The sequence below is a fragment of the Lampetra fluviatilis genome, chromosome 54 (assembly GCF_964198595.1).
Source record: "Lampetra fluviatilis chromosome 54, kcLamFluv1.1, whole genome shotgun sequence".
Classification (NCBI taxonomy): Eukaryota; Metazoa; Chordata; class Hyperoartia; order Petromyzontiformes; family Petromyzontidae; genus Lampetra; species Lampetra fluviatilis.
The window spans coordinates 8,388,854-8,415,658 of record NC_136328.1 but is presented as its reverse complement, the minus strand read 5'-3'; the positions used below and the strand labels follow the sequence as shown (position 1 = coordinate 8,415,658).

The following is a 26,805-nucleotide window of genomic DNA, read 5'->3' as shown; positions in this document are numbered from 1 at the left end:
GAGCGGCAGGAACCCTCACCTGCCACCTGCCCCCCTCCTCCTCCCCCTCCCCCTCCTCTCCAGCCGCACGGTCCTCGACGCTGAAGGCGACGAACTGTCGGTGGAGCTCGTTCATGGCGCGGCGCTGCTCCGCAATCTTCTCGTGCTGTGTGCGGTCCTCCTCTATCATGCGGTTCCCCACCAGCTCCTCCTCCAGCTCCTCCTCCAGCTCCTCCTCCAGCTCCTCCAGCAAATCCTCCAGCTCCTCCTCATCTTGTCCTGGCTGTGCCCCTGCTTGGACGCAGCGCGTGCATGGCGAGGTCGTGCCGATACAGGTCAGGTCGCCGTTTGTCATCGTTGTCGTTAGGAATTTGTAACGCGCGTAGTTGCTTGTCGGTCTCAGCGAGAGAGACAGAGAATGATTCAGAGACACGGGAAACCACAGACAGACAAGTGGGACGGCAGCAGCCAAAAATCGGCGCCAACAACAACTTCCCCAAGCTCTGCCGTCCTATGTTGCGATATTGGGCTCACTTCATCAATGAGTGATTATTCACGTGGGAGGAAATCGGAACACCCGATCGGCGTATGGATTGAAATCAACCGACTTGCTGTATTGCCGCCGTACCCTGGCACATAAGCCAGGAGACGATGACCTCGCGGGCAGGGAGAAAGTTCTTACAAATGCACGTGCGTGTGATCCACCAATGCTCGCTCCGGTCTCCACAGGCCTGGGCCCGCACCTCTGTGTAAATCGGAGGTGCGGGGCAAGGAAAACAAACTTAACACAAAAAGCAGTTTTAAAGAAAAGAGTTTTCAATCTCCATTATTTAAAAGTGCAGAGCTCCAGTGGCTTCTTAACATCGGAACGAGGAGCGTTTGAGACAGCCACAGGAGTGCATCTGAAAGCGTGCGATGCGGTGACCATCTTTGGCTCGCCAAAAACCACTGCGAGGATGACCGGAGTTTGCGTAATGATGGTTTATGCTCCTTGACAAGATCAGCAAGTTATTGTGGTTAATTTGTGGCAAGCACCTTGTGTGTAATGAGCGCGACCTGATAATGTGTTTGTTTGGCAACCGGTAGACAATGCGGGCTCGGCGAGCACTGGATGGACACGGTGGGATCTTGCAGTGCCCGTCACGACCACGTGACAACCCATTGCCTTGTAGCCTCTCACCTCCATGCACGCCTGGGAGTTGCTGAGCTCCGATCTCTGAGAATCCGAGGCCGAGCCACTCCATGATGTATGACACGCGCTTGCTTCCCATCACCATCTGCTGCATGCACTGCTGCTCGCGCGCAAACAGGCGTCTTGTCTTCAGCGTGGATTCAAACGACTAGAACTAAACTGTTCGACTGTTTTTTTTTTACAAAGTAAGAAGGCCTACTGAGCTATATAGCTTTTTTCAGAAGCGACCTGGCCACAAACGATAGCTCAACGAAGCGGCTTATCGTCATGTGGAAATTTATAGCGGCCAAATACTCTGAATGCGTGATGTTGATTCTAAATGTAGAGCAAAAAACCGGAGGACCCGCAGAAAAATCCACGGCAACCACTGGGTGAACATGCAAACTCCAAATATAGAGCAGGCGACAGGGTCTGGATGGAACCCACGACCTTCTGCATACCAGGCGAGGCACCCATGCTCAACCCCGAAAGCGTTGGGTGTTGCCAGATCTGACATTTTTTGCCCCAGATTTAGAGCTGTCGTGCAGAGTGAATTAGACTCGAGGTGGATTCTCCCCACCTTATATTAGAAAGGTGATGCAGATCAAGCCAAACAACCAATCACTTTATTCCTCAGCCTAAACACTCTACCAACCACCACACCTCTGGAACAATCTCCCCGAAGCAATCCGCACACTCAACTCCATTGCTACATTCACGTCACAACTCAACACCACATTTCCTTGCACTGGCATAGAACACGCATTAATATGATGGCGCTGTGAGTGGTAGATCTGTGCCACTCAAAGCGCCATCAAATTGACTTCACTTCACTTGACCATCCGATTAGCACGGTTGGCTACGTGCGGTGGCGAAAGAAGTTTAACATACACATGTACAATCTAGATTTGAAGTTTTCCTGACTGCAGGGATCCATACTCTTTGGTTCTTTCGGTAAAGTGACGTAGGTATAAAATAAAATAAATTATATCGCGACGTTTCGGGCACAACACAAGCGTCCGTCATCAGGTGGGACAACCACAGCAAGAAACAATTGCTGAAGTGGGCAAAAGGGCTGCTGTAACGTCGTGATTTAATTTATTTTATACCTACGTGACTTTACCGAAAGAACCAAAAAGTATACACACGTACTTTGGAGTTTGTCCTTAACATTGCCTGCCATGAGAGTAAACAAAGTGCAGACGCAATCGCAAGAGAGATAGCGAGGCCACAATGAGAGGGACAGTCGCTCGAATCGCGAGCAACAACTCACCTTCACGACCTGCTCCAGCTGCTCCCAGTGCTCTCTGTCGACATGGCTCATCAGCACCGAGTCTCTGAGGATGCCCAAGTGAGTGGCCATCAGCTGCGCCGTCTTTTTTTCCAGCATCTGCTGGCATTGGGCCATCTCGGTCTTCACCTGCATGGGGGGGTGGCGGGCAGAGCGGTCACACCCTCCGCATGCACCTAGCCTGGCACACACACACCAAGACCGGCGAGACCGCCCATCCCCCTTCCCCGATTGGAAGATGAAAAAGAAAGCCCACGCAACCCACGGAAACAAAAAACGAAACGGCTCTCATCCCGCCGACGCAAACTTTGGGGGCAAGTGCTGGGCCGCGGGATGCCACGAAGGAGAGCGGGGACTCGCAGGCCACTCCTAAATACATAAATAATCTTTCGCACTTTATCTCATCTCTTTCTCGCATCACATTCTCTCTCATCACTTTATTGTACCACTTTATCCTATTACTTTATCTCATCACTTTATCTCTCGTCGCTTTTTTTCTCTCTCTCTCCCTCGATGCCGTTGTGTAGAGTTCCAGATGCGATTCGCGGATAACCGAAATCACGGACAGCAGGTTCGTGAATAACGCGGGAATACCGATGTTATCTCTTGCTCGGGTTCGAGTCTTCCCAGTTTGTGTTGGGAAGTCTTCCTCCAATTTGGCCAACACCACTTTACACCACCGTTCAGTTCACATCGGATCACTATTGACCCGCCCATATCGTGAGAAAAAAAGCTTCCGAGCTCATTGGATTCCTCCCGTCTAAATAAAGATTCCAATTCTGATCGTCACGAGGAGCTACTATCAAACTATAAAACAATGTTTTTTACCAGGTAAGGCCCACTGAGCTATACAGCTCTTCTTCAGAAGCGACCTGGCCACAAATGAAAGTTCAACAAAAAGGCTTATGATGTGGAAATTTATAGCAGCCAAATACTTGCACGCCGATTCTAAATGTGGAGGGAAAAACCGGAGGACTCGGAGAAAAATCCACGTGACCACGGGGATAAAGACACCGCAAACTCCAAATATACAGCAGGCGTCAGGGTCGGGATTGAACCCACGACCTCCTGTATACCAGATGAAGTAGTTAAGATTTCATACTGTTAGGTTTTTTCGGTAAAGTAAAAAAAAACCTAACAGTATGAATCCTTGCAGTCACGAAAGCTTCAAATCTAGAAGGTAAGATCTCGCCACCACGGTGCCCTAAGTTACAGTGGCCATCACAATTTCCCTGAGAAAGGGCGAGGGGTGGACCAGTGGGCCACAGAGTCCGAATCCCCAATCCCCACGGTGGCGCCGGCTCAACCCCCCGCCCCGACATGGCCATCGCGAACTCCCGTCGGCTTCGGGGCTCGCCAGGGGAAGCTGAGACCTCGTAGAAGAGTCTGCGGAGGTACGCCGGGTTGTCGTCGCGGTGCTTCACGCGCAGCTTCCTCAGCGTGCAGCTCTCCAGGGAATCTCGTGAGCAGCGGCCGCCCACTCGCACCACGCCATCCGTGGACAACATCTTTGTGATTCCTGGGACAGGGCACAAAAACAAGTGACCAATATTACTCATTATTCATAATAAAGGTTTTTTTGGAGTTAGATCTCGTAAATATGAATGTGTCGTTAAACCCGCCACCACCCGACACAGACAATGAGTAAGGAATTGTCACGTTAACTAAACGTGGTAATTGGTTACTACTCTAGCACACTGTTAGTCATGAGCGTGAATCGAACTCAGGTTCGGGTCGGAGGGGTCGTGGTGCAGTGCGCTAACCGCTGCGCCAAACACACACATGCACACGCACGATCAAACAACCCCCATCGAGGTCGCTCAGAGCGGGGAATAGACAAAAATTACAAATCGCCATGGGCCTCATTCTCAAGCCGGTCGCACAATGGCAATGTTTGTTCCGTTTACGGGGGCCTTCCCACGAACCATTCGACCCCGGACCCCAGGAACCTCTGGGAGGGGGGGCCCCTGACGAGGCGTGGAGAAGCCTTCATCCAGCGGTAAAAGTTGCAACGGGCGGTCGATGCTCCATTCGTCCTGTTACGATCGCGCGCGAGAGAGATGTCACCTTCGAGGAACTGGTCCAGGGCGTGGTTGGTGTAGCAGACGACCAAGATGGGACCCGGGTCAACTTGGTTCCACGCAGCCTTGTTGTTCAGCAGCAGCTCGGCAATCTTGAGGCCCACGTAGGTCTTTCCTGCAACCATCGCAGCAACGGAGAGGTGGATGAATAAATTAGGTCCACAAAATGAACATTGATTTAACTCAGAGATCCCTAATGCAGCCCTGCAACTGCAGAAGGGCCTCCCCCCAAGGGAGCTGTACAGCGCCTCTCTACATGCTATTTTGGCCTACTCTTCCACGCTAAGCAAAGGTCTTGAAAGTGGTCGGAGTTACCCACACTCTACTCCCCGGCAGGTCTCGTGTAGTGGACCATGACATTGATAGTGAGGATCCTGAAATGATGGTTTTAATTATGACGATGACAACAAATATGATATCTATGGGACCTTCTTTGGCAGTATCAAATGATCAAACAATAACAATGCGTCTAATCCTTTCTGTTCAAACACCAAATACAGTACGACTCTCGATTATTCGTGCTAATGGCGGGGAGGACGGCAGCGGATACATAAAAATCGAGGATAATCCAAAAATAAATTAATTTTCCGCAGATCTCTATGCCAAAAACCACTAATACAGGGTATAAATGAAATTTCACGAAATAAATGAACAGATAAATCACTCAATGAAGTACAACTGATGATTGATTGTTACTCTTTCGATTTAGAACGAATCCCAACGATCAGTGATAACACTTTACTGCCCCCGCCCAGCAGAAAAGTGGACGACAGCAGAGCCACGCCAATCAAAATAAATAAAACCCCGCCCACTGTTGTAAAGATATGCAACTACTGTACAGTAGGGACATATTTGTTCGGTTTAAACACGTGACTTGTAATAAACATTTCCAAGAATGACAATGTATAACTGATTTGGGATGATTAATTTGGGCTTTCAGGAAAATCCATGAGTTATAAATTTTTGTCAAAATCTACTGCACATACCTTTTCGCAAGGTATCAAGTCTGCATTGGTTCATGATGAGTCAAGATTATGTTGTGCGGTTGGGTGACTTTAGGGTGTCGCTAGCAGGTTGATTGTTTAGTGATTATTTTGGTGTTGTGTTTATTTGTGCTCTGATAAATATCAAAGTGTCTCTTGTAAGAGTCGGTGGTTCTTCATTTTCAGTTGACTGGGCTGAGGAGTGGCTATGCGCCAAGAGTTGGATGGCTTTATGAGTGGTTTGGAGGTCCTGTCGGAATCTGGTGGACCCCGACCCAACCCTCACAATGATCACAATGATGACAACGACGCCGATGAGCACACACGCATGTACCAGTGCCGGGCGGTCCCTGGATGATGGAGAGCTCCTGGGTCACGGCGACCACCAGGGCCTCCATCTGAGACTCATCGAGCCCCATTTCCTCCTTGGTGGGCCACCTCTTGGGCCGCAGAGCGGGGGCCACGACCTGCGCCTGGGCCGTCGCATGGCGATCCAGCAGCAGGCACGAGAAGTCGTAGCTGGGGCTCCGCGCCAGCAGCGGATCCCTAAGATACTGGGGCGCCTCCACCACCTTCTCGCAGTCCACCAGGTAGCGGCTGAAGGGCAGCTCGTTCTCGTCCACCTCCTTGAGGCCCTCCAGGACGTAGCGGAACGCCTCGAAGTACGACGTGCTCTCGGCCATGAGGAAGCACTCGCGCGGCCCGATGGTGCGCAGCAACCCCCTGCTCTCGGGTGCGAACGCCACGCAGACGAAGCCCCTGCGCAGCTCCTCAGCGGAGCGCTCGGCCACCGTGCCAAAGAGCATGGTAGCGAAGCCGTCGCTCGACAGGCACACAAGCGAGCCGAACAGCAGCCGCTTTGAGTTCTCCCAGCGCACGTTGTGCAGCGCCGCCGTGTCAAAGCGCACGCTGTGTACCAGGCCCTGTGGCGTGCAGATGGGCGCCACCACGCTCGCACCCGGGTACACGCGCACGTCGTTGAAGCGGCCGTGGAGGGCACGTGCACCGCCCTTGGCCGTCGCGTCCAGCACCTCAGCGATGCCCTCACGCAGCGGCCTCATGAAGTCCTCACGCAACAGCCGGAACTGCACATCCAGGTAGGTGGCCGCGTCCGGGTAGCGCCCGCACACGATGTTGGGCCGCACGAAGGGCTTGCGGTTGGGGCAGATGTCGGCGTACGACGGGTAGAGTGGCAGCTCACGGAAGTTCTCGGGCGGTTGCGAGTCCAGGCCATGCGCGACGGCCAAGCCCTCGCGTCGCCGCTCCTGCCGCGCCTGCACTTGCTGCTGCAGGTCCCGCAGCCTCCCCTCGGCATCCTCGAGGGAGCGATTGCCGCCGTGGCAGAGCGCCGTCACGGTGGCGTTGAGCAGCGTGAGCAGCAACGACGCCTCAGCGATGGAGCTGTTGGGGAAGACGGCGAGCAGCGCGCTGGCTATGTCCAGCATGGAGGAGACCAGCACCGGGTAGAGGGTGGTGCGCGCCCGTGAGCTCTCCTCCGGCATGGAGGTGATGAAAATGGGCAGCACGAGCTTCAAGAACTTGGAGTCCTTCACGAGTCCCACGAGGCAATGGTGGCTCGATCGCTTGGTTTTGGACGTGCTGGCCCTGCCGACAACCCTGATAAGCAGCTCCAGAAAATCCTTCCGGATGACCTCCAACATGAGCAGTGGCCTCAGGCCCGAGCGTGGCGTGCTCAGGCGCAGGGCAATCTCCGACGGCTCCACCTCCAGAAAGGCCTCTAGGGCCGTGAAGCTCAGGGGACGCTCCTCCTTCGGCTCGGCCCGCGGCTCTCGCGGCACGGACAAGCTGTTCCGCCGACCCCTACCGTCGCTCTCTTCGCGCTGGATGCGCGACCCTCCGCGCCTAGGCTGGCTGCCAGCCCGCCCCCTAACAAGATCCAGCTCAGCTCGGCCCTCCAGACGTTGCGGCTGGCCCTCCTGGACCCCGGCGGCTTCGCGCAACCCTCTGCCCCTGCCCCGGCCACCACCACCTCTCGGTTCGCAGGCGCCTCTCGAGTAGGGGGCCCTTCTGTTCTGACCGCGCCAGCGCACCAAGCCAGCGTCGTCCCCGGGTGGCCCACCATCCTGCCTACACGGCCCGGACCGGGCCTCAGGGTCCGGGTGCTGTGCCATGAGCGGTCTCATGCCGCCCCTACCTTCCCGCAGACCGCCATGCCGGTCCCCGCTCACGGGCCGTGTGGCCAGGGGAAGGTCAACCATGCTGGGTATCCCCACGCGGCCGCTGGGCCTGCGGCGGTCTGCCGTTCTGGCCGCTACAAAGGGCAACACAAACGGGGTAGATGGGGGACATTGACCGTCACGCAGGCCACGTTCTACTCAAGTCAATTTCTTAAACCATAAGTCGGCCCGGGGTATAAATGATGGCGCATTCGTTACCAGAATACATATTCTTGGTTCTTTATTATTTCCATTCTACGTGACTTTACCGAAAGAACCAAGAAGATGAATCCCTGCAGTCACGAAAGCTTTAAATCGAAACAGAATACATTAACCGAGTTTGGCGCAGTCCAGCTGACATGCCCTCAAGTAGTGCGGACTCCGTAGCAGATTCATAAGAACTTGCTCAGAGGGTTTTCTTATTAATATTATTACGAGGAACCTCACGCCAGTGGGGTCAGACGGATACCGTCAAAGGAAATGTGGCATGCAGCGGGCTTGTCGGTATGACAGGGAACTCACCGGCAGTTCGGTCGATGCCAGACTCCTCCGCCATCATGACAGGCAAAATGGGCGCGACCCTTCTGTGCCTTGCGCGATTCTGCATGACGAGAGGAGAACCACTCAGCACCTTAACAGCATCAAGCCATCAGTAGATCTGGTAATCACGCTGTTCTCATAGCGTGGGCACTAAGGTGCAATGTTTCACAAATACATACAGTCAGCAGCGGTTTCGCGGTGGCATTGAGGGGGGGGAGGGGCGATGTTGCTACGCGTCGTCTCACGGACGGCATGCGTGTGTTACTTTACGTTTCACGCGCACAACCGCAGAATCAACCAGCAAAATCCTGCCGGATTCAAACCGCGAAAGCCTGCGACAAGCAACGACACGCGCGAACGCTGGGCTACGTCACCGCTCCTTGGGTTGAAGAGCGTGCCCGTCAACCAGTCGGTTGACTCCTCCTTTGGATGTAGGTGTGCTTTGCACGTCGCACGCAAAATATTGATAATTCACAACTTTTTCCTTTCCACGTTTACATTACGGGGACGCCGCCACAATTGCCAGGAGGCCCGCCTCTGTCCACCCATTGGTATAAAGTCAACCCCTGAATAAGCTCCCAGTGCGTGGTGCGAAACGTCGGGCATCAAAGCGCCTCAGAGTTTGTATAACAAACAAGTGTTACCGTGTGATATGACCGTGCCGAACATCAAGCGGTGCAAGTTAGATGCAAGCACTTCCTTCATCGTTTTGTGGAACAGATAGTCGGCATGTATTCACAAAAGATCTGGCGTACATTGACAAAGTCGTAGATGTTAGCAAGTAAACCAGGCACAAACCACTAAGGGTAACCACGTGCATGTGTACATCCCTGTGTTGATCCACGAGACTTGTTTTGATTTGTTGGAAGTCAGAAGCCAGAGAGCCATGCAGATCTCTGTCAAGGGAGACTTGGGCCAGCAAACAATAACAGTTGTGGTGACAACCCCAGGTCCTCACTCGTGCGATTTAGACTCATCCTGGTCTCTCCATTTCTCTCCTGGTCAACCAAATTAAACTCGACTACTGCTGAATGAAGGCTTTCTCAATGGCGTGTGAATGTTGGTGGGTTGTTTGACCGTACTTCACCAATCTGGTGAGTGCGATTTGGTGAAGGAAGGAGCTCCTGAACCATTTCACGTATCACTCACCACTGATGTCGGCAGTAAATCAAACTCAAGGAACCGGATTCGTAGTGCTGCCACTCCCCACCCCAATGAACATTTTGGGAATTAATAAAAGCCACGGTGTCTCCACTCAAATCAGTGTGTCCCTCCTCCCGTCTTCCTCTTTCCCCACACCCCGTCTTCCCCCATCTCCCTCCCCCCATCTCCCTCCCCCCCCCATCTCCTTTCCCCCATATCCTTCCCCCACGTCTCCCTCCCCAATCTCCTTCCTCCCATCTCCTTCTCCGCGTCTCCTTCCTGCCGTCTCCTTCCCCCGTCTCCATTCTCCTGCACCGCCAATTAGCATGGTTGGGCTATGTACGGGGCTAAAGAAGTTCAACATACAGTAGAACCTCTGGTCACGACCATAATTCGTTCCATAACTTTGGTCGCAACCCGATTTGGTCGTGACTCGAACCTAATTTCTCCATTGGATTGTATGTAAATACGATTAATCCGTTCCAGACTCCTACGAACTGTATATAAATATTAATTATGCCATAGAATTCACAGTGTAATAGTAAACTAAATGTAAAACCATTGAATAACACTAAGAAAACCTTGAACAACAGAGAAAACTAACATTGCCGCTACAAGGTTTAGAATCGTTCAACAAGATGATTGTTTCGTCTGCTACATCAGTCGGTCCATTCTGAGAAAGAGAATATTCGTATGAGCAATTCATGTTTCTATTGAAAGTAAGTTAACAGTAATATTTGGGTACAGTATTGTTTTTGGAAGCATTCACCGTAATATCGTATGAACGTTTACTTCACCGCATCATCGTATGAATGATTAACGGGTTCTTATGTTAGCGATTTACGTACTCAGCGCTTTCGCTCTCTAAATTACGGCTTGAATGAGGGGGGAGGGGAAGGGTATGACTACACTCACAAAATTAATATATTACTAGGAATTTTATATAACAAAAGTTATATATATAACTGTTACGTTTTGTGTTGTTTGTTGTAAACAAACAACAGGAAATTTGGCGCTTATAACAAAAGTAATATATACAGAACCGGCCCTAGACCATTGGGGGCCCTAAGCAAAATTTGGTTGGAGGCCCCTTTGATGTATGATTTTTTTCACCCACAAGCTAGGAGTGACTCTAGGGGGCCCTCTGCTGGCCACGGGGCCCTTTGCAATTGCAAGGGTCGCTTAGTGGCTGGGCCGGCTCTGAATATATATAACTGTTAAGTTTTGTGTTGTTTGTTGAAACAAACAACATGAAATTTTGGCGCTTACAAAAAAAAATGGCGCGGAAGGGGAAATCGACCGCGGCCGTGTTTGATCGCCACCCGAGTTTGCGTTCGTGACCAGATAAAAAAATGTTGTGAATTTTTTGGTCGGAACCCGATTTGGTCGTGGTCATAAGCGTTCGTGACCAGAGGTTCTACTGTATATATTATACTAGTGGGAAGTACCCGGCATTGCCAGGGCGAAAAAGACAGACACACACATCGACTTACACACAGACATCGACCCACACACATAGAAACACATCGACTTACACACACACATGGACTCACACATACAGAAATCGACTTTAGACACACACACATGGACTTACACATGTAGTGATTTGTAGCGTCACTACCGTGTTGACCTACACACACATGCGTGACGTCACTACGCGGGGAGCATCACTACCACACGGGTCCACACACACACACATGACATCATCACGTCTGGATGCGGGAATAACATCACGGCCGGGTCGAGGGGTCTGGAGGCCGTGGGTCAGTACCGCGGGCATTGTGTGAGGCTGTGGCACTCTGGATGAACCTGGCTGGACACGTGACTGGATCAAGGTGGGGGCCGGGGGCACCCTGGGGGCCACGTGGTCACCTTCTCGAGAGTTCTTGAAGGTGGGCGTGGCCGGGGTGTGGCCCGGACATGCCGAGGCGCGTATAAGTGGCCTCCGCACCGGGTTCGAGGCTGCTCGGGTCCAGGATGAAGATGCCTCATGAAGATGCCTCGTGAGGAAGAAGAGTCAAGCCTCAAGTCAGCGTGGTCAACCAGTAGCCTCCTGGCTTGGCCACGCTAGTCGTATCAGAGAGTCAGTGTGAGCGACTTATGGTGTGTGTTAGTGAGGATAGGTCGGTGGTCACCACCCTATGTTAAGAGTTACCTATTGTGTTAATAATAAATAGTGTTGCCTCCCAAGTTCACTGTGTGCGCCTCTATAGAACCATTACACACACACACATCGACTCACACACACACACACACACACGTAGACTTACACACACATATCGACTCACTCACACACACACACATAGACTCACACACACAGACACATCGCCGTACACACACACATCGACTGACACACACAGACTTACACACAAACACACATCGACTCACACACGCACATCGACTCACACACACACATTATAGATGTAAAATTAAGTAACTTAATTTGAAATGATTAGTTGTCTACACACACACACCACGCACACACATTGACTAACACACACACACACATCGACTTACGTACACACACATCGACCTACACACACACACATCGACTTACGCACACACATCCACTTACACACACACACAGATCGAATTACACACACACAGCGACTTACACACACACATCCACTTACACATACACAGATCGAATTACACACACACAGCGACTTACACACACACATGGACTTACACACACATACATACATAGACTTACGCACAGACATATCGACTAACACACAATTGACTCACACACACACAGACTCACACACACATATTGACGCACACACACAGACATCGACTTACGCACACACACACACAGATGCACACAGACACATTGACTTATCGACTCACACACATCGACTTCCACACACACATACATAGTCACACACACACTTTGACCTACACACACACATATAGACTTACACACACATATCGACTAAGACACATGCACACGGACCCACGCACACACATCGACTTTCACACATACATAAACTTACACACACATCGACTCACACACAGACATCGACTCACACACACACCTTCTTCTTGGTTCTTTCGGTAAAGTCACGTAGAAGGGAAGTAATAAAATAATAAAAATAAAACATAATAAAATAATTATCACGACGTTTCGGCCACAACGCAAGCAGCCGTCCTCAGGTGAAAACCAGGTCTGTCGAGGCGACAGCGTCTGAATGAAACAGCACCATGCTTACAGCATATATTTAAGCTGGGTTGGAAGGGGGGAAAAGGGCGCCTTGACAAAATAATTTGCATATCAAGAGGAATTTAGCATATTTATGGGAAATGCAGGTATGTGATTAGTACTACTTATGCCCGTGCATTATGCAGGATTAGCAGCATCAAAGGGAGGGGATAGGGGTAGCATTAATAAAGGGAAGGAGTGTTAATAGTATGTAGCTGCAGTAACTAAAACCACCATGTAAACAACTAAAGTATAAACTACATAGTATCATCAGTATACTAAATATACTCTACAATAAGCTGAGTTACTAACAGTAAGCAATACATTACAATTCTACGTCGTAAAAAATATAATATGCTTCCATCTAAACTTTATTCTCTTATATTACACGAGTCTACACCGTACTATAGACTGCCATAGACAAACCCAACATTAAATTACATACTGTATTGCTATAAACCACCTTATACATTGTAATATTACACTATGTATTATTCTACCCACCCTAATGTATATCACACTCCTATATATTCACTATACGATACTATATATTACTTTGTACATTGTATTAAGCATATAAATCTTTTATACTATTTGTCATTATACACTGTACCATTGACCGTCGTGTGAAAGATCCTAAGAGGAAGCAAAGAAATATGTGAATAGGAGAGTAGTGAGAGGAAACTTGCAGCGGAGCAAAGAATCCATTCCCTGCGGAGAATACAATGCCAGTGAGTGGAACGTGGTCTGAAAGTCACCGTAAACGTGAACACAATCAGTTAAGATCCGAAATGGTTTATGTCCTTCCAATGATTGCTAAGCCAGAATCCATCTTCTCGGTTGACATTGTCTCTGTGTTTATATATGTAAATCGCCTCATGAACGAATCTCTCATGGTATCCAGATGGCTTGCAGAGAACCTCTGTCTTGGAGAAGTCAATATCATGTGAGCCCACTGAAATGTAACAGTGATCTGCCATGGCTGAGGTGTTTGTCCTACCGTGTTTCAAGTCTGCTTTATGTTCACGGATGCGGTCCGAGACATGTCGTTTGGTTTCTACAATGTAACTGCTACCACAGAGGCAACTTAGATTGTAGACGCCAGGGAACTGTATGTCTGGAACCACATCTTTTACAGACGGGACTAGATCATGGATTTTATGTACTGTGTTGAATCAGACCTGGATCTTGTGTTTTATCAGGATTTTGGAGATCTTTTTTGTGACCCCAGCAATGTAGGGTAAGGTGATGGTCTTGAAAGGCTCCTCAACAGGATCCTTCTTGATGGTTGGAATGATGGCTTTGCGGATTGTGTAGTCGGAGTAACCATTAGCCTTAAGAGCTTGGCGTACGTGTTTGAGTTCACTGGCAATGTGTTCCTGGTCGGATATGCATTGGGCTCTATGGTATAGAGTCTTGATGAGGGAATTCTTCTGGGATGGATGGTGGTGGGAATCCGGTTTTAGGTAAGCATCCGTATGGGTGGCTTTCCTGTAGACAGAGTGGCTCATTGAACCATCAGGTCTCCTTTTAATTAGGACATCCAAAAAGGGTAGCTTGCCATTTTTTCGACTTCCATGGTGAATCTGATGGCTGGGTGTATGGAATTGATGTGGTCGAAAAATTGGTCTAGAGCAGGCCGGCCATGTGGCCAGATGACAAAAGTGTCATCTACGTACCTCTTCCATAAGGTCGGGCGTAGAGTGGCAGTCTGGATGGCGTCAGTCTCAAATTTCTCCATGAAAACGTTGGCTACAACCGGAGATAGGGGGGAGCCCATTTGGGTGCCCTAAGTTTGCTTGTAGAAAGTTCCATTCCAGGTGAAGTATGTATTGGTTAAGCAGTGTCTCACCAAGGGGGTACCCCAGTATTCAGTCCTTGATGAACCAAGTCTTCAATGATTGCGATGGTGTCAGGTACAGGAACTTTGGTGAATAAGGAAACCACATCAAAACTGACAAGCAGGTCGTCTGGGGACAGGGAAATCCCCTTGATTGTCGATACCAGGTCAGTAGAGTTTAGTACGGCAGAGGTGTTTTTTCCAGTGAAAGGCTGTAGGATTTCAGACAAAAACGAGCCAGTTTGTAGGTGGGGGAGTTGATAGTAGAGGTTCTCTGCAAGCCATCTGGCTACCATGAGAGATTCGTTCATGAGGCGATCTACATATACAAACACAAGAGACAATTTCAACCGAGAAGATGGATTCTGGCTTAGCAATCATTGGAAGGGCGTAATAAACCATTTCGGATCTTAACTGATTGTGTTTACGTTTACGGTGACTTTCAGACCGCGTTCCACTCACTGGCATTATATTCTCCACAGGGAATGGATTCTTTGCTCCGCTGCAAGTTTCCTACCACTACTCTCCCATTGACATATTTCGTTGCTTCCTCTTAGTATCTTTCACACGACGGTCAATGGTACAGTGTATAATGACAAATAGTATAAAAATTGTATATGCTTAATACAATGTACAAAGTAATATATAGTATCGTAATTGGTTTATAACAATACAGTATATGATTTAATGTTGGGTTTGTCTATGGCAGTATATAGTCCGGTGTAGACTCGTGTGATGTAAGAGAATAAAGTTTAGATTGAAGCATAGTATATGTTTTACGACGTAGAATTGTAATGTATTACTTACTGTTAGTAACTCAGCTTATTGTAGAGTATATTTAGTATACTGATGATACTATGTAGTTTATACTTTAGTTGTTTACGTGGTGGTTTTAGTTACTGCAGCTACATACTATTAACACTCCTTCCCTTTGTTAATGCTACCCCTATCCCCTCCCTTTGATGCTGCTAATCCTGCATAATGCACGGGCATAAGTAGTACTAATCACATACCTGCATTTCCCATATCCCCTCCCTTTGATGCTGCTAATCCTGCATAATGCACGGGCATAAGTAGTACTAATCACATACCTGCATTTACCATATCCCCTCCCTTTGATGCTGCTAATCCTGCATATTGCACGGGCATAAGTAGTACTAATCACATACCTGCATTTCCCATAAATATGCTAAATTCCTCTTGATATGCAAATTATTTTGTCAAGGTGCCCTTTCCCCCCTTTCCAACCCAGCTTAAATATATGCTCCAAGCATGGTGCTGTTTCATTCAGACGCTGTCACCTCGACAGACCTGGTTTTCACTTGAGGACGGCTGCTTGCGTTGTGGGCGAAACGTCGTGAGAATTATTTTATGTTTTATTTTTATTATTTTATTACTTCCCTTCTACGTGACTTTACCGAAAGAACCAAGAAGATGAATCCCTGCAGTCACGAAAGCTTTAAATCGTAATTTCACACTCGCACACATCAACCTATACACACACACACATCGACGCAGACGCGCACATCGACGCAGACACGCACATCGACTCACACGCACACATGTACTTAGACACACACATTATTATTGTAAAAATTACTAACTTAATTGTTAAATATTAGTTGTCTACACACACACCATGTACACACATTGACTAACGCAAACACATCAAATTACACACACACATCTACTCACATACACATATCGAATTATACACACACGGACGTACACACACACACATCGACTCACACACACACATACATAGACTCACACACACATCGACCTACACACACATATAGACGTACACACACACACACACATCGACGCACACACACACACACATCGACTTACACACACATGGAACTGCACACAAACATATGGACTTCCACAAATACACATATCGACTAATCACACATGGACTTACACACGCACATATCGACGTACAGACACACAGCGACTCACACACATCGACTTACACACACATCGACTTACACACACACATGGACTTTAACACACACATACATAGAGTCACACACATGGACCTACACACACACATAAGGACTTACACAAACACACATCGACTAACACAGACTCACACACACATATCGACGTACACACACACATATAGACTCACACACACATGGAACTACACACACACAAACATATGGACTTACACACACACACATCGACTAACACACACAGACACATCGATCTGCACACACACACATCGACTTATACACACACACGGACGTACACACACACATCGACGAACAGACAAACTCATCCACTCACACACACACATATATCAACGCACACAGACACATTGACTTATCGAGTCACACACACACACATACATCGACTTACACACTCACATATCGACGCACACACACATATAGACTCACACACCTGAAACTTGAAACCGTGCATGCCTTTGGCGATGCACAATTTTCCTGTTCTTGTGATTTTCTGACGTTTACAAAACAGGCGGCCGACCTTGTGTTATGACCACGGCTGATGCGTGCTCGTCATTCCGAACAACAAAGTGACGCGCCACAACCAAGAGCCGAATATCTGTGGAGATAATCCATCCGGCACCGGTGTTCGTTGACGGAGGGAAACTCCGACATCCCTGGCACGGCAATGCTTTGCGTTGTTGTTGTTGAACCAATAAATATAATTTAGATATGCAAGGAGACCCATGTACTGGATAGGTACCCCACTAAAATAATATAAAAGGGCAGAAATTACTCCATCGAGAAAACAACATTTTAATTCAAACCCAGTAAACATGCAACGTTGAGCCAACGTTGGCATATGGTTAGAACCGTTGGTCCAACGTTGGGCCAACAGCTCCACGTTTGATGGGACGCCTGTACACGTCTCCCACTGAGATCAATACACGTATTAAAACGTTTAATACTTGACCGATAAACTCTGCCATAAGGAGCCGTCCATAAATGACGTCACGCGATTTTAGCCGATTTTATACCCCCCTCCCCCCCTCGTCACACGGCGTCACAAAGAGTCAGACCCCCCTCAAAATATAACGTCACAAAGCTCTGCCCCCCCCCTCAAACCATACTTCCATTTTGAAAATTAAACATGCTTCAAATCACTTTAAACTATTGTCATTGTAGTGCGTATTTAATGTGGCGCTGCACTCTGATGTTGTAGGGGAAAACATGTATTAAAAAGGAGGCGTTGGAAAGCTGAACTTTAGCATAAAATTCACTTGAAAATATTCATCGTCTAACTAAAACTGCAGATGTTCAGAATATTATATTGAAATTCTCTTATAATTATAAAATATTAAAAGTAATTATAAGTATAAAAAATACTTGAAACTTTGTAGTAGAACGAAGCAAAATAGAGAGTACAATTATAACAATCACATATTCATTCCACAGAATGAAAATCCCTGATAGAATCATTAGAATCAAAATGTTTAATAGCAATCATAAAAAAAAAATCAGAAAATTTATGCTTCTTCATTCTCCCATGGAGAAGCAAAATTCTCCTTCATGGAATAAAAAAAAACTATTTATTTTTTGCGCGTAAAATACTAAATCGTGCACACGATATACTGAATCGTGAGCGGGTTAATTTTTTTTCATTTCCATAAGGGAATAACATAGTTAAATCCTAACTAGTTAAGATCCTAAATGGTTAAATTCAGTCACTCATGGTTCATAGTAGGACAATGTCGAAAAGAAGCATGACGCCATTTTCTGGGTATAAAGAACAAAAATTTAATGGAGGAATAATTAATGAATCATGCAGGACGCGTTGGCTATTGTCCGCCTGTCGAATGACGTATATTAATTATCCCTCCATGCTCGAAAAAGGCTGTTTGATGTATTTGTACCCAAAAACTATTCTCTCTATAGTACCATAAATGTTATCGTAATATAATAATAGTATAAAAATGTAAAACTGATATAAAAAATTCATATTTAATAAACAAATGTGTGTGCTTTAAAATTATGTATATTGTCATGACAGGAATAATAGTACTTACTTTTTAAAATCATTATTCGAAACTATTGTTTTAATATAACGACTGCGTTAAAAGTTTATTTGCACTTCCTCTTCCTGACGAAGTAGTATCCCTTCATCTATATATATAAAAAAGGGAAATTTGTGAATATGTGTGTCTATTCTAAATGTTTAGCATACTTCCCGACATGCAACAAACTTGAAATGTGGCATGTGGGTAGTTTCCAGACTGTACACAATGGAAAAAAGTATAAAAATAGACTTTTGTATTTTAAAAATAGACTTTTTTGTAACGGCAGCGTTACACAGTGTGCCTGCTGACGTCACGGATCCCCCCACCCTCCGCTAGGCCGCGTATCCCGCACAAATTAGCGGCTGGGTTTGGGGGGGAAATAATGAATATTATATACTAATAATGAATATTATATACTAGGCTACAAACTTTAAATTTTCCATGTGGCTAGCTTCCATACTGTACACAATGTAAAAAGTATAAAAATATACTTTTTTTTTTATTTGGGGGGGAAATAATGGATATAATATATTGCACAAGTGAGCGGTGACGTCACATCTGTGATGTTTAAAGATTTCCAAAATCTTTAAACAAACACAAGACCCAGGTCCGATTCAGTACAGTACACAAAATCCGTGATGTAATCCCATCTATGAAGGATGTCATTCCTGACATGCAATATCCTGGAGTCTACAAACTAAGTTACACTTGTGGTTATTGTTACATTGGGGAAACGAAACGACATGTCTCGGACCGTGTTCGCGAGCACAAGTCAGATCTGAAACACGGCAGGATTAATACCTCTGCCGTGGCCGACCATTGCTATAACACTGTGGGCTCTCATGATATTGTTTTTTCCGAGAACAAGGTGCTCTGCAAACCTTCAGGCTATTATCAAAGGTGTGTTCATGAAGCCATCCAGATAATTAAACATAGGCATAACTTCAACCGAGAAGATGGATACAAATTGAGCAACCATTGGAAGGATGTTATTAACCAGGTAAAACCTTAACTGCTTTATAGTTTGCCTTCATATCCGCATCTCCAGTTTCTTCAGCCTCCTACCCCCAGCCCCGCTCACTTCCCAGCCCCAGCATTTTGTCGAGCTTGCAGCTCCCCACTCTCCCCCCCTCTCTCTATCTCTCCTCCCTGGCTCCTCCCCCCTCTCTTACCTATATAGCCTCTTGTTACAAGCAGCCCTTTTGCCCACTTCAGCAATTGTTTCTTGCTGTGGCTGTCCCACCTGATGATGGATGCTTGTGTTGCGCCCGAAACGTCGTGATTTAATTAATTTAATTGTATACCTACATGACTTTACCGAAAGAACCAGAGAGTATTTAAAATTATAATATAATCTATGCTAAAAATAAAAGGTGACCTCAATACATTTAAATAATCAAAAAATGTATAATGAAAATTAATACAAATTAGTGTTGTTATAACAATTCTATTTAATTAAGTATATATATTTTTTAAGTTGTGCATTTTGATGTGACGTCACATTTCTCAAACCCCCCTCCCCCCTCGTCACACATCGTCACAAATGTCTGACCCCCCTCCACCCTCTAGGTGCGTGACGTCATTTATGGACGGCCCCCAACGAAGCCGGTGCGATTTGCTAAAACATTTTGCTATTGCGTGAACTGAGATGGCATTTGAAATCAGTGGGTCACTGTATTTAACGTCAGAAATCGCTTTTTGAAAGAGTAACCACAATATATTGATGTCATTCATTTAACCGAGCGAGAAAATCCGATATTCGCTATACCTTTTGCAAGGGCAGACACAACTGGCCAAACACACACGCCATCACAGTGACAATCTGAATTCTCGTTATACACAAAATGTTCACACGACTGCTAAACAATGCAATGCTTTGCTAATGAACTCACAGGGTCTTTAAAGACCAACTTATCGAGCATTCTTTAGGAATTTCCCGCAGACAAATATTAAAGACAGCAGCTGACTGCAGAAGGCTATTCACAGCACAGGAATTATGAATTTACAGTGATGAGTCATGAGTTTGCATCGGAAGACAAACATAGCCCACAGCTCTCATAAGCAGAGACACTTTGTACCAAGTGAGGTAGCTCTATTAATAGCCTCTGTAAGCATCAATCACACCTACTTACATTACGCCCACCAAGACCAACTTTCATCACATTCACAATATTCATAATCAACGTTTTTGGGTTAGATCGCGTTATTTATAAATGTGTCGTAACCCTCCACCACCCGACACGGCCAATCAGCAAAAAAGTGTCACGTTGACAAAAGACAAACAGGTCCTTGCGGGATGGGCTGGTAGGAACGAATAACCAAAGAATATAAACATCATGTATTATTACACTTGTTTAGCCAGGAAAGCCTCACCGAGTGTAAAGGTTTTTGTAGTGTCCTGCCAAGTGTTTGCAGTAGGGGGCGATGTTGCTACACCTAATCGGACGATACGAAGGGAGAGTTTGAGCCCTAGTTCTAGGCTTTAGGCCTAGCTGTAGGCTTGAGGCCGCTGTGAGTTAATTTATAATTTAAATGTTTTAATTATTAATGTAAAAGCTTTAAATGTAAATGTTTCTATTTAAAAACATCAGGGAATGTAACATGGTTAAACATTAACTCCCTTTCACACACACGGGGGTACGATACGAAGGGAGAGTTTGAGGCCTAGTTCTAGGCTTTAGGCCTAGCTGTAGGCTTTAGGCCGCTGTGAGTTCATTTTTAATTAAAATGTTTTAATTAAAAGCTATCTCAGGGAATTATAAGGGAATGTTACACTTGTTTAGCCAGGAAAGCGTCACCGAGTCTAAAGGTTTTTTAATTAAAAGCAATCTCAGGGAATTATAAAATAAGGGAATGTTACACTTGTTTAGCCAGGAAAGCATCGCCGAGTCTAAAGGTTTTTGTAGGGTCCTGCCAAGTGTTTGCAGTAGGGGGCGATGTTGCTACACCTAATCGGACATCGGACGGACGGACGATATAATCTATTGTAGGCTGGTTCACTTCGTTCCTACCAGTAATAGTTCACTGCTTTAGCCCACCGGTGTGTTGAAGCGTTGAAGCGTGAAACCACAACATTTACAATTTGTAAGCAGTGAACTATTTGTCTTTTGTCAACGTGACACTTTTTTGCTGATTGGCCGTGTCGGGTGGTGGAGGGTTACGACACATTTATAAATAACGTGATCTAACCCAAAAACGTTGATTATGAACAATATTTGTCGCGAAAGCCTACGTGCTAAACTGACATTCGCACTAATTCGCCGCCTCTGTCAATCCACTGCTGGATGAAGGCCTCCCCTGTCCCCGTGTCAGTCGTGTGGGGCTTGTTTGACCGTACTTCCCCACGCAGCTCCGTAAGGGTCTGCGAGGTAGGCGAGACCCAGGACCGGTTAAATACATCACCCGCCACGGATGTTGCTCGTGCCTGGGAATGGAACTGCTGGGTGATGCGGCACCACCTCCAACGCCACCCTCCGCCTCCTCACGCCGAGACGGTCAAACAAGCCGCAAAGGGGTTCGTTGGGCATGGGTTTATTCTCAATTAGAATTTGTGATGCGTGCAGCGACACTCGGCACCGACATCTCTCGGCCACGACCTCGCAAGCCCCACGCCCGCAACAGCCGCAGTTCTAGCCAGGCTCAACTCCTGCTTAGCTTCCGAGATCCCGTCGGGATTTTCGCGCATTAACGTTGAGTTGGTAACAGTAGGTTAACATGCGTACACACAAGCAGAAATGTAGCAACTGATTAAACTGCTGGCACGTGGGGCCTTCACCCACCACTCCCCATTACCACCCTCAACACAAACCACTAATTAATGACACTATGTAACACGATTTTTGTCCCCGGGGAGTAAGTGTTATTTTTTAATTGCTTATGCCTAAAAAGTATATAAGATGGACATTATTCCCCACAAACCTTTGCTGTTGTGACCAGGACGTTATGTGAAGAAATTACACAAATGCACACCACGTTTTCTCATTGAAAATATGTAAATAAAAAAATATCACTGTCCTGGTCACAAAAGCAAAGTTTGTGGGGAATAAGCCATTTTCTGTACTGTTGAGGCTTAAGCAATTAGGAAATAACAGTTACTACCCAGGGACACGTTTGTTACACAGTGTCACTGTGTCCCAACAACACAGCAGCAACACGACCACGCTCTTGGGAGGCTCAACCAGGACACACCCACTTCTACATAGCCACGCCCACCTAATCGCGAGCCCGCCCACTACTCCGGTAGCCCCGCCCACTACCCCGGTAGCCCCCTCCCACAACCGCCCGCGTAGCCCCGCCCTTTGGTTGAGTGACAGGTAACCACCAACAAGGACACATCCGTTTATTTATTTATTTTCATTTCTTTGGTATAGCCCCGTGAGCCATTCGGCTCTTGAATCGGGTGCAACCGCAACAAACAAAAATCATGAACAAGAAAACATCTTAAAGTGACTTTGCGCAAACAGAAAAATCCAGGAAAAAACTGCAAAGTCTTCCACTCCCGTGTCAAATGCCCACACACGAAGCTAAAAAGTTAATTAGTCTGACGCGCCGGCTCAGCCTATTGCACCCTGTCATGTACGCTGCTGGTTGGTGTAGGCGGGGAGCCTAGACGGGAGAGCACAGTACAGTACAACAATGGATTTTGCTGCACTGCCGCTCGCCACGCAGCCTATAGCACCTGTGTACGCGCGGTGGTCACCTGTCCGAGAAGCGGATTTGAGAAAACCTTTTGAACCGGAGTGGCGGCGACCTCTGGACTGCGAGTTCAGAATCGTGATAACCACTCTGACTGTTTTCACAGATTATCGCTTAGATTTGCCACTACTCCCAGGACCCGCAGCGCAGTATGACGACCGATCTCCAACTATACAGCCAGTCGATCGCTATGCTCCTAAGAAGGGCCATTGCTCGAAAAGACAGCCTGTTTTTTTTATAACCGTAGGTCATTTTCTGTTCACTCTACAGTACATGAACACTAACGATATAATGATCAGAATCGGAATGTTTATTTAGACTGCAGGAGGAATCCGATGAGCTATGAAGCTATTGATCACAGATATCCAGTCGGGGCGGGTCAGCGAGTTACAACAACGAACAGTACAGCCGATCAGGGGTGCAACATAGAGAAAAAGCTAAGCAAGTCACCACATTACCACCATGGTTTGATCCTTTGATTACAAAACTCATGAAAACTAGAGACAAGGCTTGGGCATGTGCTCAGAAAAGTAATTTGGTTAATGACTGGCTAGAATACAGGATTTTAAGGAATAGATGCGTCAAAAAAATACGGCATGCAAAAAACGACTACTTCTCTTCTACTCTCCTTGAATCTCATGGAAATGCCAGGATTTTCTGGAAAACAATCAAATGTATCGAAAAGGCATCCAAAACAGATAATCTGCCCGTTCAGCTTAACCGAAATGGGGAATATTTTTCAGATCCCCAAAAAATAGTTGACAATTTTAACCTTCATTTTTCTGAAGCTGGTACCCTATTTGATAATCTATTGGGAGTCACCCCTGCTCATGCAAATTCCTACACCCCTATCCAAACATTAAGCGAATTTAGTTTTCAGCCAATCCACGAAAGTAATGTTCTGAAACAACTGTCCTTCCTCAAAGGGTCCTCCTCTACCGGAGCAGATAGTATTCCCGTCTTTGCTCTACTAAGTGTTGGTCACCTAATATACAAACCTATAGCCCATATTTTCAACCTGTCCATCAAAGAAGCATCAGTTCCTCTAGAATGGAAACATTCCTATGTTCGTCCACTTCACAAAGGGGGCCCTAAAGATGATCCAAATAACTACCGACCTATCTCAATTTTGTCCCCGTTGATGAAAATTTTTGAAAAATTATTGAACTACCAAATTATCAGTTTCCTGTCCGCCAACAATCTATTACATCTAAAACAATCTGGGTTCCGAAAAAAATACAGCACCACATCTGCTGCATTAGACTCTATGAATCACATTTACAGTAGCCTTGATAATAAGCAGTACTGCGCCTGTCTTTTTCTTGACTTGTCCAAAGCTTTTGATACAGTAGACCACAACATCCTGCTTAGTAAAATAAGTTGCCTCGGTTTTTCCGAAAACACAGTAAAATGGTTAAAAAATTACCTCTTTTCTCGCACCCAAACTGTATTCACAGATGGTTGGAGGTCAAACAGTGTTAAGATAACAAAAGGGGTTCCACAGGGTTCCATTCTCGGCCCCCTCTTGTTCTCTCTTTATGTAAATGACTTGGGCACTGAACTGGATTATTCCAGGGTAAATCTTTTTGCAGATGACACGGTACTAATTACTGCTGGCCGCTCTCCGGATGACGTGATTGCTAAGCTCCAGAGTGATTTCAACAAACTACAACATCAGCTAGTTGCTCTTAAACTAGTCCTAAATCCTGCCAAAACCAAGGTGCTATGCTTCTCACCAGGACTAAAGCGGGAAGTTATTTTCCCCAAATTACATTCCTTAAATAATGATCAAATAGAGCAAGTTAAGATCTATAAGTATCTTGGGATCATCCTGGATTCAAAACTGAATTTTGAAGATCACATTGATTATATTGGGAAAAAGACAAAAATTAAAATTGGTTTTCTATATCGACACAAGCACTGCTTCCCCCCTATGTTCCGTTTGGAATTGATTAAAGCTACCATACTGCCTCTACTTGATTACTGTGACATTGTTTATAAATCAGCCCCAAGTACTGTACTGAAGAAGCTTGACTCAATGTATCACTCGGCCTTAAGATTTGCATTGAACTGCCCATATAGGACTCACCACTGTGACCTCTACATTGGGTCAAACTTAACATCTCTGAATGTTCGACGGCTTGTGCACCAGATCTTATTTATTCATGATGTACTTGCAAAAGAATCTGCAGATTACCTGCTGGATCTCATCTCTGTTTCAAAGAACAAATTTGACCTAAGGTCTACACTCATTTACCAGCTTAATATTCCCTATTGCCGTACATATACTGGAGGAAGGGCCTTTGCTATTGATGCCCCCAGGGTCTAGAATGCTGTTGCCAATAAATTGAAACTTGAGTCACTACCTATGAGATCTTCACTCAAAACTGCTCTAGAGGAGTTGTACACCCCTAGCTGCCAGTGCTATTCAGTGACCTAAAATAAAATGTTTCGCTCCGGATGATCGCTACAAAGTATGACCTGTGTTTTGATTTAGTGTGCTGATCTTAAAGGTGGAGTGACTCATGCAGCCAGCTATGGCTGCAGGGTTTTGGTAGTACATGTTGTTTATGCCATTTATTGTGAAAATTCTGTCACAGTTCCTATGATTGCTTTTTCACTGCTTTCATGGCTTTATTTTGGTGATTTCGAAAAGTGTATTGGTTTAGCCATGTTTGTTTGTTGTAGTACAGAGTTAGACTGATGGCCTTAATCTAAGCTGTCTTGTGGTTGTTGTTGTTGTTGTTTGACTTGCATCCCACTGGGATTTTTGCACACAGCGTTGGTGTACGGTGTTTTTTCTGCAATATTTTGCTGTCTATTCTTGGATTTTCTGTTTGCACTTAGTCACATATTCACTTTAAGATGTTTTTTGTTCATGTTTTTGTTTTTTGTTTGTTGCGGTTGCACCCGATTCAAGAGCTGAATGGCTCACAGGGCTATACCTAATAAATGAACTTGAACTTGAACATTAAAATAAATAGAAATACTGAAAAGTCTGCAAGCGCCACTTTTTCAACACAATGCAATGATGACAATCACACTACGTTGACGATATTATCAATGACTAGTATTATAATGATAAGCGACAATGATTACAACAATCGGGGGCTTTAATTTTTAGCCGTAGCTGTCTGGCCGGGGCTGAGGTCCGAAACATCTATTCCGCACCACCGCAAAGAGCGCGCAATGGGGCATCAACGTCCCCGTGGTGCCTGCCACAGCAGACCCTGCCCAGGGGTCTCCCACGAGACTGATAAAACACTCGGCGAGAAACGAAGCCACCCGCTCACCCCGATGGCGACGAAGATGACACTCACTGGCGGTGGAGGACGGTTTACTTGCTTGGTAGATGGGTGCTGGGCTGAGATGGCTGATTTGGGGTCGCTCGAGTGGGGCACGCATCCTTTATAAGCTCTATCCAAAACCCTCCCCTGGCCCCCAATCATCCACCCCCTGCCCGCCCCCCCTCCCCCTGGCCGCCCCCCCTCCCCCTGTCCTCCTCCCTCCCCCTGCCCGCCTTCCCCCTCCCCCTGCCCTCCCCTCCTCCCCCCTCCCCCTGTCCTCCTCCCCCCTCCCCCTGTCCTCCTCCCCCCTCCCCCTGTCCCTCCCCCTCCCCCTGCCCTCCCCTCCTCCCCCTCCCCCTGTCCTCCTCCTCCCTCCCCCTGTCCTCCTCCCCCCTCCCCCTGTCCTC

At 46.7% G+C, this 26,805-nt stretch overlaps 1 protein-coding gene across 1 annotated transcript in view; it reads right to left on the bottom strand.

Moving 5' to 3' along the window:
• Nucleotides 1–26,560, bottom strand: part of LOC144949510 (NFX1-type zinc finger-containing protein 1-like) — a 40,633-nt gene extending 14,073 nt beyond the window's left edge. The window contains exons 1-8 of the mRNA XM_078879434.1: nt 26,405–26,560; nt 8,205–8,283; nt 5,840–7,777; nt 4,509–4,637; nt 3,815–3,960; nt 2,424–2,570; nt 1,160–1,271; nt 20–273 (exon numbers count right to left, since the gene is read on the bottom strand). Of these exons, the coding sequence (XP_078735560.1) occupies nt 20–273; nt 1,160–1,271; nt 2,424–2,570; nt 3,815–3,960; nt 4,509–4,637; nt 5,840–7,777; nt 8,205–8,283; nt 26,405–26,560 (2,961 nt within the window). The remainder of the gene's footprint in view (nt 1–19; nt 274–1,159; nt 1,272–2,423; nt 2,571–3,814; nt 3,961–4,508; nt 4,638–5,839; nt 7,778–8,204; nt 8,284–26,404) is intronic.
• Nucleotides 26,561–26,805: the final 245 nt, after the last annotated feature.